This window comes from Euprymna scolopes, chromosome 27 (assembly GCF_053919585.1).
Source record: "Euprymna scolopes isolate OS-2025 chromosome 27, ASM5391958v1, whole genome shotgun sequence".
Classification (NCBI taxonomy): Eukaryota; Metazoa; Mollusca; class Cephalopoda; order Sepiida; family Sepiolidae; genus Euprymna; species Euprymna scolopes.
Window position 1 is genome coordinate 94,615,622 of NC_136508.1, and position 14,478 is coordinate 94,630,099.

The 14,478-nt window shown below is 36.7% G+C and overlaps 1 protein-coding gene across 1 annotated transcript in view; it reads left to right on the plus strand.

Moving 5' to 3' along the window:
- Nucleotides 1-14,478, plus strand: part of LOC145249013 (centrosomal protein of 192 kDa-like) — a 144,349-nt gene that overhangs the window by 106,270 nt on the left and 23,601 nt on the right. The window contains exons 27-33 of the mRNA XM_080110872.1: nt 4,818-4,913; nt 6,309-6,351; nt 9,090-9,325; nt 10,123-10,168; nt 10,924-10,989; nt 11,155-11,242; nt 13,748-14,159. Coding sequence (XP_079966998.1) covers nt 4,818-4,913; nt 6,309-6,351; nt 9,090-9,325; nt 10,123-10,168; nt 10,924-10,989; nt 11,155-11,242; nt 13,748-14,159 — 987 coding nt within the window. The remainder of the gene's footprint in view (nt 1-4,817; nt 4,914-6,308; nt 6,352-9,089; nt 9,326-10,122; nt 10,169-10,923; nt 10,990-11,154; nt 11,243-13,747; nt 14,160-14,478) is intronic.

Below are 14,478 nucleotides of genomic sequence, written 5' to 3' on the forward strand. Positions count from 1 at the left end.
GATCATTGATGTAGATCAGGAAGAGAGTTGGGCTCAGGATGGACCCTTGAGGGACTCCAGCATTAATACTGTAGGCCTCTAATGGCTGATGGGTATGTTTTGTTTGGTCCAATCATGGAAAATCAAGCCTGGTGGCTAGAGGGACAAGTTGAGGTGCTTGTCAGTGAGCCTGATCCCTTTTTGAATCAGGCTTGTATTGAACTGTGGCAAATACTAGTTTTGATCTGACAGGGTACCGACAAGGAGGTGGTAACCAGGCAGATTGAAACCTTCCTTATGTGCTACCTCCTCCTGTCCATTGATCGGGTCAGCCACCTCACAGGAGACAGTCTGATGTGCCTTTTCGCAAGGGTCAGTGTAGGAGGAATGGGTCTGTGGCTAGTGTTGCGAATAGTGGTAAGTCCTCTCTGGGAAATGAAAGGAGGTAGTGCTGACTTTGGAAAAAACAACCCAATGGGGGCTGTAGACTTTTTGGACTAGAAACTTTCTACACCAAGTGAGCTGGATAGTAGATCAGTACAGTCTAGGGGACATGCGTGTTGTTGTGTGCGTGCTCCTCCTGGTGAGGCAGTTAGAGAGTTCCTTGAAGGCTACGTGTGACTCCTCGCCTGGCTTAGATGGTTTCCATCATGCCAAGATGGAAATTGGTGGCTGCTGTCCTTAATCTCATGCTATTGTGCGACGTACACTCCTTTCATCTATGGTCTCCTTAATACCGAAATCGGCGAACCCACCCACTTGCATTCACTTGCTGCCTCCTTGGTTCTATTGTGCTGTTTATACAGGATGTTAGCCCATAGATGGGCACTGGTGTACAACTTCCCATTCCAAGTACGAGATGGTTTGACGGTCACCAACTTAATTCCATCATCCATCAGGATCTCTCTTCGGTGATGATGGATGTGTCAAAAGCATTCGATACTGTCAATCAAATTCGATCTTCCAGGCAGCTTGTGGTTTTAGTACATCTGGCATTTTAGTGTGCTACGTCTGCGCAAGCTATGATGTTGCAACAAGTGTGCCCAGTGATTGGTTTTTAACCCTTCCCATGGTATCTGCCAGGGAGCCCTCTATTGCCCTTGCTGTTCAATATGGTGATGGATGAGGTGCACTTCTCATGTTTACCAGAGCTCGCCTACCCAACGGTCTCGATCAAAATGGGGTTGTTGGCTTACTCTGATGAACTTATGCTGCTCTCTTGAGTCATTGGCAGGTATGCAAGCTAAGCTTGGTGCGGTAAAGGTAGCTCTGACTGCATCAGGGATGGTGATTAACCCTGCTAAATCTCATTCAATCACCATCATGGCCAATAAGAAGGTCAAGCACATTTGTCTAGCTGCAGCGGAGCTCTGAGTGGGTGATGAACCAGTCTGAGCCACCTAGGTTTCGAACACTTTTGAACTACTTGGGATTAAGTTCAATTAGAGAGAAATCCGACCCTTTCCATATCGGAAGATGGTTCGTGATTGGCTGGGTGAGATGCACTCGACTTCACTGACGCTGCAACAGCGCATTGAGCTCTTTCAGGGATATATGGTGCTTTGGCATCTGCACTCGCTAGTCTTAGGCAACGTACATCTTTGTATGTTCAGGGCACTTGATGTTAACATGCCAAACCATGTTCGGATGTAGCTGTGGCTCCCAAAGGACTGTCCGGTTGGCTTTTATCATGCCACTCTTTCAGACAGTTTGGGGTTGTCCTCCATGGCAACCTCAATCCCCTTGATGAGACAGAACAGGTATGAGAAGTTGTTTGCCTCGGCAACTGCAGCTGTCCTTTACAAGGCCATCATGAGTGTTTTATGCTGAACTATTAAAATGACTGCCGCGAGGTAAAGATACCAGGTTGAAAAACTGGCACGGTCTATCCTTCTCTCAAGGGTAAATGGGACTCTCTTAAGCCGTGGTAGGTAACCCATCTAGTGGTGGCATCACAATAAAAAATACCCTTGATAGCCCTACCAAAGCATCAAGTATTCAGCTACCAACAAGATTTGAATTACACTACAAACTCGTGTAGTGAGTTCAATCTCGGCTACGGCCGCGCTGGAGGATGGATTAAACTGACGAATCATCCCACCATGATACTACGAGGTCATATTGTATGTGATAAGAAGTTGCAGGACGTTGGCGCGAGACTTTGGTTTCATCACTTGATGGAGCCGGTCTTGCCCTGGCAAACTGTATGAAGGTGTCTCATAATTGGTTTCAGCACCTTATACATCGGGGGGGGGGGGGGGTTGTAAACCTCCGGTGTAGGTTTTGTAGTATGAAAGTACGAAATGATAGGAATGGCTGTGAGAACCTGATTTTGGCTGCCAGGTATGATGCTGTCTGGCCAAGAGTCTGGTTCACATCATACAGCGTCGTGGTGTAACCCATTATGCTAGATGTGCCCGTCATAACTGTTGAGCATGACTCTAGTCCAAATCTGTGAGGACACACAGGCGGTGTAATATAGGCAGTAGAGGTGTCTTTGTCGCGGTTAGGGTCGTCTGCAGGGCTGCCTGTGTTTTGGGGGTGCTGGTGGCAGTGGACTCTTTTTCCTGTTATTGTCACTGATATGCATCTGCTATCATCGTCTCTGTCTTATCTGCCCTGCTGCGCAGCTTTGCACACCTCTGTCACTGTCATCCTTTCAGCCGTGGTTTGTGCTGGCATCGTTTGGCAACATCAAACCTGAAATACTGCCACTTCTGTTGTTTCCTTGCTCACCCAGTGAGAAAGGGGATGAGTCGCTCTACGACCCTCTTGCTAGCACCAATGGCGCAGGCTTCCATGATTCTGGATTCTGCACTCAACCCTTAGCCGGGAACTGTGCCAAATGGAGAGTTTTACTGGGGCGGTACATCTGTGAAACGATGACACAAGTATCTCGTATCCCAAAGCCAGCTGAATGAGAACGGGAAACCTCGAGTCAAGCAAAAAGGCAAAATCTCGCTCAATCTCAATTTTCAGCACCAATATACAGACCACAATATACAGACCACAAAAGCGTGACCCATTGATCCTTTCCAAGCGAAGAGCTCCATTCCACTCAGAGGTATCAGAAATAACTGGCTTATAGTGGCCAAACATTCGTATAGATATCACTTTTTTGATCCTTTGATGTTGGCTCTTCCTATCAAAAGGAAGCAGAAGTTGCCAAACATTGGATTGTTCACCCACTGACAAGGAACATGAGCTGAGTTTAAACCATTATGAAACAGGTTAATTTTATTCTACTAATTGACAGTCATGCATGGTATGCCTAGACATAGGATGGAAAAGCAAAAGGAATGACTCTTTCTACCGCCGTGCCTACTGGCTCAGAGACCGAGGGAAAAGAGAAAAAAAACGACAAAGTTCTTGTGTGTGTAGGCACCTCTGAGCCTGCGCCATACGCCTACCACCATCAAATTATGTGTATCCAGGGTAAAATTGAAAAATCATCAACCGAATATGTTGCCTCATATATATTCCCCCCCCCCCATCCATTCCGGCCGAGGAGTGGGGTCCAAACGAGTAAACGCAATAGTTTTAAGATTCGTCAACTTAAATGTTTTGGAAACAATGTATGGCAAGGATATGGTAGGCATGGGGGCAGCCGGCTGCCAGCAACGCACCTTGTGTTGAGCGAGATGTCCGGATTGGGCACCGGGTTAGGTGTGGCATGATTGGGATGGGTGTCAAGTAGTCACTTCTCCAAGTGATAATGAAATCAATTAGATGGTCTTGCTTGGATCTGTGATTAGGGTTGTTTTGTACTTGTCGTTCTGATGACAGAAAGATTTGCAAAGTACCATTGATTGCTCACAACTTCCAATGTTAGTCATGTGTGGTGCTGAATGTGAATTGGATCACAGGTTGGTTTGAGAAACGTTTGGGCTGCGCATATGCAAGAAGATACGAATGATAGGAGTTTGGATTCCTGAATACAATGTTAACAAGCTAAAGAACCTGGAGTTAAGTTTATTGGTTAAATATTTTCCCACGCATCCATCTACTGTTTTATTTTTGTAGATTTAGAAGAGTCAGTTATCTCAGAATTAATGTAGGAAATCTAGAAATCCAATCGAAATGACTGCTAATTTTTGGAAAGACACATCAGTTATTGGCAGGAAACGTGATCGTATTGGAATTATGTTTAACACTTGTGTTTATAGTCATATAATGTCTGACTTCAAAGGGGGAAAAATCAACTTTATTTTATTACGAGCATGGGTGCCTGGCATTGCCCGGGTGTTTGGAGGTGTATGCTGAGCAAAAAAAAAAAAAAAGTCAATTTTTTAAAATTTGGCCCCTATTATGAATCCTTTAACATTTATTGTTTTGGGCTCAAATCAAGTTATTAAGTTAGATCCATGTCAAAGGAACCTATATCTAAAATTTCAAGTGTTTGGACCCAAAATTGTCGGAGGAGTTTGGTAGAGTTGTCAAAGGTCAAATTGTTGAACTTTGACCCCTTAATAGCCAAATTTCCGGCCGAAAACCGATCACATAGATTTTCCCAAATCTCAGTACCCTGTATATCAAATTTTGAGTCTGTAGACTAAAATTTGACAGTTATTACGTAGGAAAATATACACAGACACACACACACGTTCACTTTTATAGATATATAGATATAGATGTGTTTTACTACTTGTACAAATATACAACTAAAACAATTTGAATGATGACATCAGTCAAGTTGCTTTGTGCTGCCCTCTCCACCTATCCACGCATGAGGGAGTGGGGTTGTAGCCTCCCATCCCTCACAATTCTATTTCTGCTTGTTTTGCCATTGTCTACTTATAATTCTGATGTTTAAGTTTGTCGTTTAATAATCATTTCAGCTGACCTGACCTCAAGTCAAAAAGGTGACATTGGTGTCTTCTTTAATCAGCTTACAACACTGGAATTAACAGTTGGATTGGCCAAAAAAGTTCAGAGTAAGTTTTCGTTTTTTGTTTTGTCTCCCACCCCTTTTGAATAAATATTTATTAATGGGCCGTGATGCTACTGATGATGATTATTATGAGAGGTTCTGTAGTTGGATTATTTGGACTGCTGTTCTCAAATTGAATATTATCTGTAGAATGTTTTGGCCAGTGTAATATTTTAAACCAAACTCTTTATTCAGTTCACGGGGTTAACTGGCTTTTGTTCTGTCAGTCGTGACCAGGTAGAAATCTTTAAAAATTTGTAATTATATTCATCTTTATCAGTACTAAGGTTTGATTTCTAAAAAAAAAAAAAAAAGTATAACTTATTATATTAGCACTTTTATCTATTGTGCCACAGGTCCTTGCAAGGATCCAGACAAATTCCAGAGCTCCACAAGGTGCACTTGAAGAAGGTTGGCGGTTACATTGGCTGGAACGTTGTAAAAATAACAAGATGAGAATAGTAGTCCAAATAATACAAATTATCATCATCACAAAAATAATGAAACCTGAGAAAATAGAAAATAATGAATAGAATTTGATAATGTTAATGTCAGGTTTAGGGATGAATCCAGGTTGGACTATTAAGGATGTTAGGAGGCAGACTTTATTTTGTTGTTGATTGTGTTAATTTGATGTTATATTTTCAAAAATAAAATAAAGTGTTCTTGATACAGATGTGTGTTTATTAGTGTTGGGACGATTAATCAGGAATTTAAAAATCGGAACTTTTTTGGAGAATCGGAAAAATGTAGATCTATTCTACTTTTGAGGATGGTTGATATATTTATGAACATGTTGTAGCTACCCAGAAAGCAATCTTGTGGCAACATGTTCCACAAATAGGAAGTATGTATGTGAATTTTTGAAATAAGGCTTGATAATTTGTTATTTCACAAAGTTTCAGTCAGTAAAATCTCCAACCTTCTTCAGCTGCATTTTGTCGAACTTGGGAATTTGCGCAGAATTCTGAACTGAACCATGACATAACAGATCAAGTACTTGGTAAAATTTGGTTATAAATCGCATTCTTCTGGAGGTTGAAGGTTCAATCTTCGGTGCAGGTGGTGCTCAAAATACAACAAAATAGGAATTCTATTTGGTTATGGCTGACGAAATGAGTGTATGCTACCTTCGTGCATTCAAAAAAAGATTCTATTCTAAATTCTGTGCAGATCACCAAGTTCGACGAGATACACCTGAAGGTCAGAGGTTACATCATCCAAGACATTGTGACAATAACACTCAAGATGAGAACGGTAATCCAAAGAATCCAAAGAATCCAAAATGGGAATTTCTTGAAAATAAATTCTGCTCATGGATATTCCATCTGATTTGTTAAGTATATGAATTTTTTTTTAGCTTTTGTATTATTTATTGACTCTAATTTATTCATTGCAGATAATCTGTGGTCTCTTAAAAAGCAGAAAATTGATATGAACAGGTAAGAAATTCTTTACTTATGCGATGCCTTCAATAAGTTTCCAGACTTTTTTTCATATGGACACTTTTATTGATAGTACACACATGAAACTCTAGTCTCCTTCGAAGTAATCTCCTCTGACTGCAATGCACTTGTACTGTTCCAACAACTTCTAGAAAGCCCCACGGAAGTCATCTTGTGTGAACGTGTCAATGACTCTCGTTACAGTCTCTTTCATCTCTTCAATTGTCTCATAACAACAGCCTCTAAGGTTTTCCTTGAGCTTAAGAAATAACCAAAAGTCACAGGGAGCAAGGTATGGATTATAGGGAGAGTGAGGAACTGCCTTGATGCCCATCTTGGTCAAATAGTCCATGACAAGGATGGAGTTATGGACTGGTGCTAGGTGGAAATGTCATTGACCTGATTTGAAGAGTGCTGGCCTCTTCAGGCAGAATCTCTTCTTGAACTCCCTTAAAACTTCAACATAGTATTCCTTGTTGACTGTCTGTCCAGTGGGAACCCAGTGCATGTAGATCATGCCTGTGCTGTTAAAAAAGGGATCATCATAAGTTTCTGGGTGGATTTGCTCTGTCTGGCCTTCTTGGGTCTGGGAGAGCCAGCATGCTTCCATTGGGAACTCTGTCTCTTGGTCTCTGGATCATAGCAGTAGATCCAGCTTTCATCGCAGGTCACCAGAATTTTCCTGAGGAGACCCTCATGCCATACCCTGTCAAAAGCCTTAGATATATCTAGAGCTACCGCTCTGCCCTACCCCGCTTTGTCCAGTGAATGGTATATACGTTCTGAGATTACAGTGAGGATGTCTGCTGTGGAATGGGTTTGTCTAAATCCATATTGTTTGTCAGTCAGAAGTTTAGCATTTGTAAGGTGCCGGATTAGAGCATGGTTAATTATGATCTCAAATATTTTGACAAAAAGTGGGAGGAGGCTAATGGGGCGATAATTTTTTGGTTGGAAGGATCCAGTGTGGAGTTCGAGGCAAACTGGCTGGCAAGCATATTAGCCTTGTCGGTTGCTGAGCAAACAACCTCGTGATTGTTGGTTAGTGGGAAAATTGTTGATTGCCCATTATTTACTACACCATTGTAGATTTTCCAGAAATTACGATTTCCTAATTTTTGTGCTTCGATGCGTTTTTTAGTGGTTTCAGTAAATTCTCTCTTAGCTGTCACTATTTCTTTTTTAACGTTACTTGTAGCTTCTATATACTTCTGTTTGTTTGAATTGGACTTATGTCGGTTAAATCTGCGGTATTCATGCTGCCTTTGAGCAATGGAAGTTGCGCAAGTCGAAATAAACCATTGGGGAGAGTGGGGCTTGCTATAAAATTTTATACATGATTAAACTTGCATAAACATGCATGATTAATTCATCCTTTTGTCAATGGTGGTAACGCTCAGCTGGTTAGTAATGATATCATCCAAGACTAGAACAGTCATTTCAATAATCAAATAATCAAATAATGTTTGCATATCTTTAACAATTCATGAGATACAATATCGATATCAACTCGGGATATTATATTTGCTTGTTATCTGTTACAGGGTGATTCCGCCAAAAATGCCACCTAAAGAAGCGTTAATAAAATTCACAAATCTTTCTGCAATCCAATTATATTTGCTACAAATAAACTTCAGTGTATGTCTGACGAGTCCACCAACTTTCAATAAGGAATGGCCAACAGTCTGTTCTTTATTGCCGTTCAATACTACGGGAGGCACTTTAGTGATCGTATCATCAGTGTTATCTATAATATGAAGGACAAAAATCAGTTGAAATGTTTGTATGTCTGCCTAAAACTTTTCCACAGAGACAACAGATTTTCACGAAATTGGTATCGTCAAATATTGAAAATTTTGCTAAAAACAATAATTCCTTCACCCTCAACTGAGCACTTTTCTACAGGGAGGGGTAGCAAAATTTGTTCCTTCATGACAATTTAGCCAAACACGCATGCGCAAAAAACGTTCTTTCTTGAATTAGTTTAAATATAAAATTAAAAAAAACGCCGTAACTTTGATCGTGCGGTCATAGACAAGTCGTTATAGTGGCAGCATCGTTATCTTAAAATTGCACATCCGAGCCGAGATATCAGATATATTTTTCTTTTTTGATTTTTGAAGTTTTAATATTGAAACAGTTGCTATTTTTTGCATTCACATTTTTTATTTTTCTATCACGTTCTTTTTTTTTTTTGTTTTTGTTCTTCGATTTTTAAAAAAATTTTTTTTTTAAGTTTTAACATTTAAACAGGGTTATTTATGCCATTTCTTTTGTTTTTTTATTTCCTTATTTTGCATCACATTCGCTGTTTTTTTTTTGTTTGTGTTTTTTGTTTTCCTATTTAAAAAAAGTTATAATATTTAAACATGGTTATTACGTTCGTTTATTCTTTATTTTCCGTTTTGTTTTTATTTACCGCCACACACACCTCACCACACCCGAGCAACACCGGGTACCCCTGCTAGGCCTAAATAAGGCTTCACACTCACTGAATCATAACCTCCCAGATTTAACATGCTGCTTCTGATACAGTCATTTTTTTTTCTGTTCATTTTACATCATTTTCAATAACAGATCCATCTAATCATGGAATCATGGATTTGTTATTGAGGCTTCAGTTAGGCAAAAGAGGATCGGTTGAAATCCCAGCATTTTACAATTTACAAATGTTTTTCACTAGTTTTTTTTTTTAAACCAAATATGAAAATAAATTTTTTCTTTTTTATTTTCAGTAATTTGAAGACTGAATCTTCCCCAACCAAAGAAACAAACCAAGTTGATCCGAAATTGGAAAAAAACTTTCTTCATGAAAAGATTGACAAAGAGAACATTCCAAACATGAATTTACCGACTGACAAAGTGAGCAAAAAGTATTCACAGACAAAGGAAAACTCCTGTCCTCCTCCTCCTCCTGCTATATTGAAAACATGGAAACTTATGCCTGAACGGCTGACGTTTATATCAAAAGGTAATTGCTCTTCGTATATTTCAGAATTTTTGAGATAAGAATTGGTCGTTCGGATTATTCAGACTACTATTTATATCTTCAATGTTATTCTTGCATTTTGGCCAGTGACTCCATGGTACAAAGGAGGAATGTCACATTTTGTAGACAAAAAAAAAAGGTTGTTGAGTAGATATCCATCTTGTAGGCTTCATTTTCACAGAAGAAAAATGGAAAAGTTTGTCTTTAAGCTAACAGTCAACCATTACAGTTCAAATCAATTTTATTTGTGTCGTTTCATTAACAAACAAGCAGCGGCTTGAGAGTCAACAAAACAACCTTTTTTATATACAGGGTGACCCAAAAAAAAACAAAAGAGGCCATCAAGAACATATGCTGTAGAATGGAGAAAAAAAAGAAAAAAAAGGCCAAAGACCCTAGTGTTTTGATGTGATGTTTTGAATATAATAAACTAGTTATGACCAAAGTTTTATTTCATTCAAACAAAACAGTAAGAAATAGGACCTAATTAGAGCTGGGGCCCGTTTTTTATGGGTCTCCCTGTATTAGTAGACTGCCAGATGGTTTGGACTGTTATTGGATAATCACTGCTAACCTTCATATCTGAAAGCTGTTCCCCTTTCCGCCACCTGCAGACTTGGATGGAAGATAGCCAGTCAACACTATTAAATATTTTAAATATTAAAATATTAATAATGCTTGTAGTTTACATGCTTTTTTGTTTGCCATAAAGCAAAAGGTTTTGTTTTAATGAAGAAATGCATAATTTTAATTTGAGACATTTTTATATATTTTTGCAGATCCTCAAGTGTTTTCCATTATAAATTTCACTGAAAAAACTTTAAAGTAAGTTTTGTCTTTGAATTTTTATTGATTCTATTTTAATTTTATTAATATATATTATAAAATTTTGTTATAAGAATTATTTTATGGGTCACAAAAATTATTTTTTTAATTCTATTTTGAATTTGAAATAAAAATTATTTTAAAGTGGTTAAAATTTATAACAAACATTAAAAACAAAATTTTTTCTTTTCTTTTCTTGTATTGTGTTATTTTGATATTCAAAATTCTAAAACTTATTTTGTGGGGGATAGTAAATTCATAACTTTAATTTTAAAAAAAAATTTTTTATTAAAAATAAATAAAAATGCTAAACAAAAATTTTAAGTTTACAAATTATTTTTATTAGATTTAAATTTAAAAGCAATGTCTTCATTATGTTGAATTTTTATATTAAAATTTCTGAAATTTAATTTTTATAATAAGTTAATGACTTTTATGGGAGCATTTAAAAAAAAAAATTCTTGATTATTTTTTTTTTCCCCCTTTTTCTTTTTTTTTTTTTTTAAATACTAAATGCTAAAAAATGTTTAAAGTCCACGCAAATTTTTATTATAAATTTACAAACGAAATAAAAAAAATTTTGTATCTTTTTTATTAAATTTAATATAAAATTTTGAAAACCTTTTCTGAATATTAAATTTATAACATGCTTGCATAACCTGATTTAGGACGAACCTAAAATATGTTGTGTAATATTCCTTGCCAAATAAGTAACTTTTTTAGAAACTTTTTCAACGTTTTTTGTTTATTTGCAGTTTCCAATTATCTTGGGCAACTGACAAAATGTCTGTCAGTCATTCATCGTTAACCGTCAAACCTCAGTAAGTGGATTTTTCTTTAACTCTTATAAATTTACATTCGTCTGCAACTGTGACTATAATATGATATCCATTTGTTTTTATACAATATGGTATTGATTCGTCTTTTACACGATGGCCATTTGTTTTTGTTTTTTTGTTGTTTTACATATCCATTTTTGTTTCCAGTGAAGTGTCAGCTAAAATTTCCGTATTTCCTTATTCTGATGATTCCTGGGAAGGTTTTATTTACGCCAAAGCAGACTCTCTCATGCAGGTAAATAAAATAATTCTTAAAAATTAATTTAATAAACATATCAAAACTTTGCATTGATAAGCATAATGATTTGTGTAATTTCTATGTACATGTATCTTTTAAATGTGACCATAAAGCAAAGAAATAAGAAATCAATTTGTTGAAAATCAAGTCAGTTTCATTTAAAGAAAAACAAAGATTTCAACACAAACAGTATGGCAAAATGGAATTACTTCTATTAAAATCAAAACAATCATTTAATTTAACAACAAAGAAAGGACAGTAACAAATAGTTAATTAATTAAATGTCCCTTTTCAAAACCAATATGCAAATTGGTTAACCTTGCTACAGATATTGCATATACTTGAGCAGTATATAAAAAAGTGCGTGTCTTTTGTGTAAATTAACTTGAAATGTTTCAACTTTACATTAATCTGAGAAATGGATTATTTTTTTATTTATTCATTTAGATTGAATGAAATAAAGTCTTTAATCATTTCTTAAGAATCCCAATTAATGTTTAATTAAATTATTGTTCGTAGGTATTATTTTATTGTTTGTAAAAGTTACTTATGTCCATATTCCAATATAGACTGCAGATCATTTTCTAAGCATTCAACCGTTGCCTTGGATATGTGAGTGTTCATTTTGCCCACATGTTGAGAATAGAGCATCAAATATCCCATCTCTGACACAATTGCATTAAATGCGGTCATTTACCGGAATCGGAATAATGAGTACAAAGTTCATAAATAAAAACAAGGAAAAGTATATGGTGTTATAAGCTTAGTGAAAAAGAACATGATGTTTCTCATTAAATCCCAAGCAACATCGGGTGGCTCTGCTAGTTATATTTAGGAAAGTCTAAACTTTGTCAATCACTTCATTGAAAATTAGTAAAATATCAATATTTTACTAAATGTATTTCACAAAAAAATAAAAATTGTATCATTGAAAGACTGCTTTAAGGTTAGTTATTTCCCAAACTTTTATTCAAATTCATGTAATATTCACAAAGTTATGACATTTTATTTCTTATGGAATTTATACTGTCAATCGCTTTATTGCAGATCTCTTATAATGCCAAAAAATGGGCGATTGAAGGTTATTGAAAAGCAAAGGATTGTTGTTGAACTCGCAGAAGGATTGTTCAGCAAAGATTTAGCCATGGAGCTGGAAAGAGATCCAAGAAATTTGCCTTCATTTGTGGATAACCCCAACACCAAATCCAGAAAGGATGCTTTTAGATCGTGATATTTGGAAAATTTGTAGGGAAGTCAACTGAAATCCAAACAACCCTAGTGCTTCCATTTTTGCAAGAGCTGGAATCGCTCCAAGAGCCAGGCAGGCCTGGTGTAATGTGTTGACTGAGATGTCAAGGAACATCAAACCTCTTTTAAGGCTCCATTGAGCACACAACATTGGGAAAAACGTCTTGGGCAGAGAATTACATGAAAATGGATTTCTAACATGTCTTATTTACGGATGAGGCCTGTGCTACTCTGGACGGTTGGGCCAAAGTTTGGAACCCGAACGGAACTCCAACCCCTTACAGAGCTCATCACCAACAAGGAGGTGGAAGTATTATGTTTTGGGTTGGAATCATTAGGGATAAGCTGGTTGGACCATTCTGAGTGGCAGAGGGTGTAAAACTTACCAGCAATGCGTATATAGTCTTTATGGATAATAATTTGTCACCATAGCTAGATGACCTACCATTGTCATGTCGTTTTCAGATGATATTTATTCATTACAATGCATCATCCCATTCTGCTAAGGCAACTGGAGTCTTTTTTGAACCTATGGGCTTCGTTAGAGAAACCCTCATGATCTGGCCACCGTGTTCTTCAGATCTTAGTCCTATTGAACATCTCTATATCTGGGGTCAATACTGAAAAGAGGGGTTTATTAGAGAGAAGAGCAATTTACTTCAAAAGATGCCCCTGGAGGAAAATAGTTGATGTTGCCAGAGCCATAATTTCTTTTCAGATCAAACAATTGACTTCCTCAGTGGAAAAAAGATTGTTTAAACTTATTAAAAAAAAAATGGATGATATGTTGATAAATAATTAATTTATTTGAGGCTTATCACATATGCCTTGGCTTATTCTTCGACATAAAAATATAATAAAAAGTAAAGTTTGCAAGATAAGACATATTTTTGCCCTAAAAGAACATTTTAAGAAACCTGCGATAAAGCGATGGACAGTGGAAATTCCTCGATAAGAAATAAAATGTCATAACTTTGTGAATATCACATGAATTTAAATAAAATTTTGGGAAATAACTAACCTTAAAGCAGTCTTTCAATGATAAAATTTTTGTTTTTTGTGACGTATATCTAGTGAAATATGCAGATTTTACTAGTCTGCAATAAAGCAATTGACACAGTTTATATAGTTCAAGGGCAGTGGTGGATTTATCCAGCAAAGTCATGAACTTCATATTTAAATAATAGATGTGTCTAGATATAAATGCAATGTAAACATTTTATAGTAAATAAAATAAATTTTCTGTTTTTTCAGAAAGTTGCAGTTCTTTGCCAGGGCCATCTTGACAATCACACCAAGCAACCATTGCAAGATAAGTCGGAAAACAGCAACCACCACCGCAGTCCTACCATTTTGTGCAAACCTGAAACTTCTAATCAAGACTCTGACCAATTGTTTCATCCGCAGCAACTTGGCCATAACCCCCACGTGCACTCCTCTCGCGTCCAAAGTAATTTGCATCCAACAAGTTTGCATCTACCTTTTGTTTCATCCGGTGATTCGATTAAGCACTTACCTGTGGACACTTTTCAAGAAAAAATGTCGATGGCTGCACCGAAATCTCCTGTGAGTCATTTGGAGGGTAACGTGGATGAAGACACAATAGATGTTCAAATGACGTCGAAAGTTATTCAGTTTTATGTGGAATCAGGCTGTGAGCTTGTCAGTAAGTAGATTGGAAAGTTTTTGTGTTAAGTTGTCTCATTACACCTAGCTCCGTTGCTTACAGAAATTAAGGCTTTTTTTCTGTTTTTTTCTTCCATTTTTTGTATCTTCTTCCATTTTTTTATCTTCTTCCATTTTTTTATCTTCTTCCATTTTTTTATCTTCTTCCATTTTTTTATCTTCAATTTTTTATCTTCAATTTTTTATCTTCTTCCATTTTTATCTTCTTCCATTTTTATCTTCTTCCATTTTTATCTTCTTCCATTTTTATCTTCTTCCATTTTTATCTTCTTCCATTTTTTCTTCTTCCATTTTTTCTT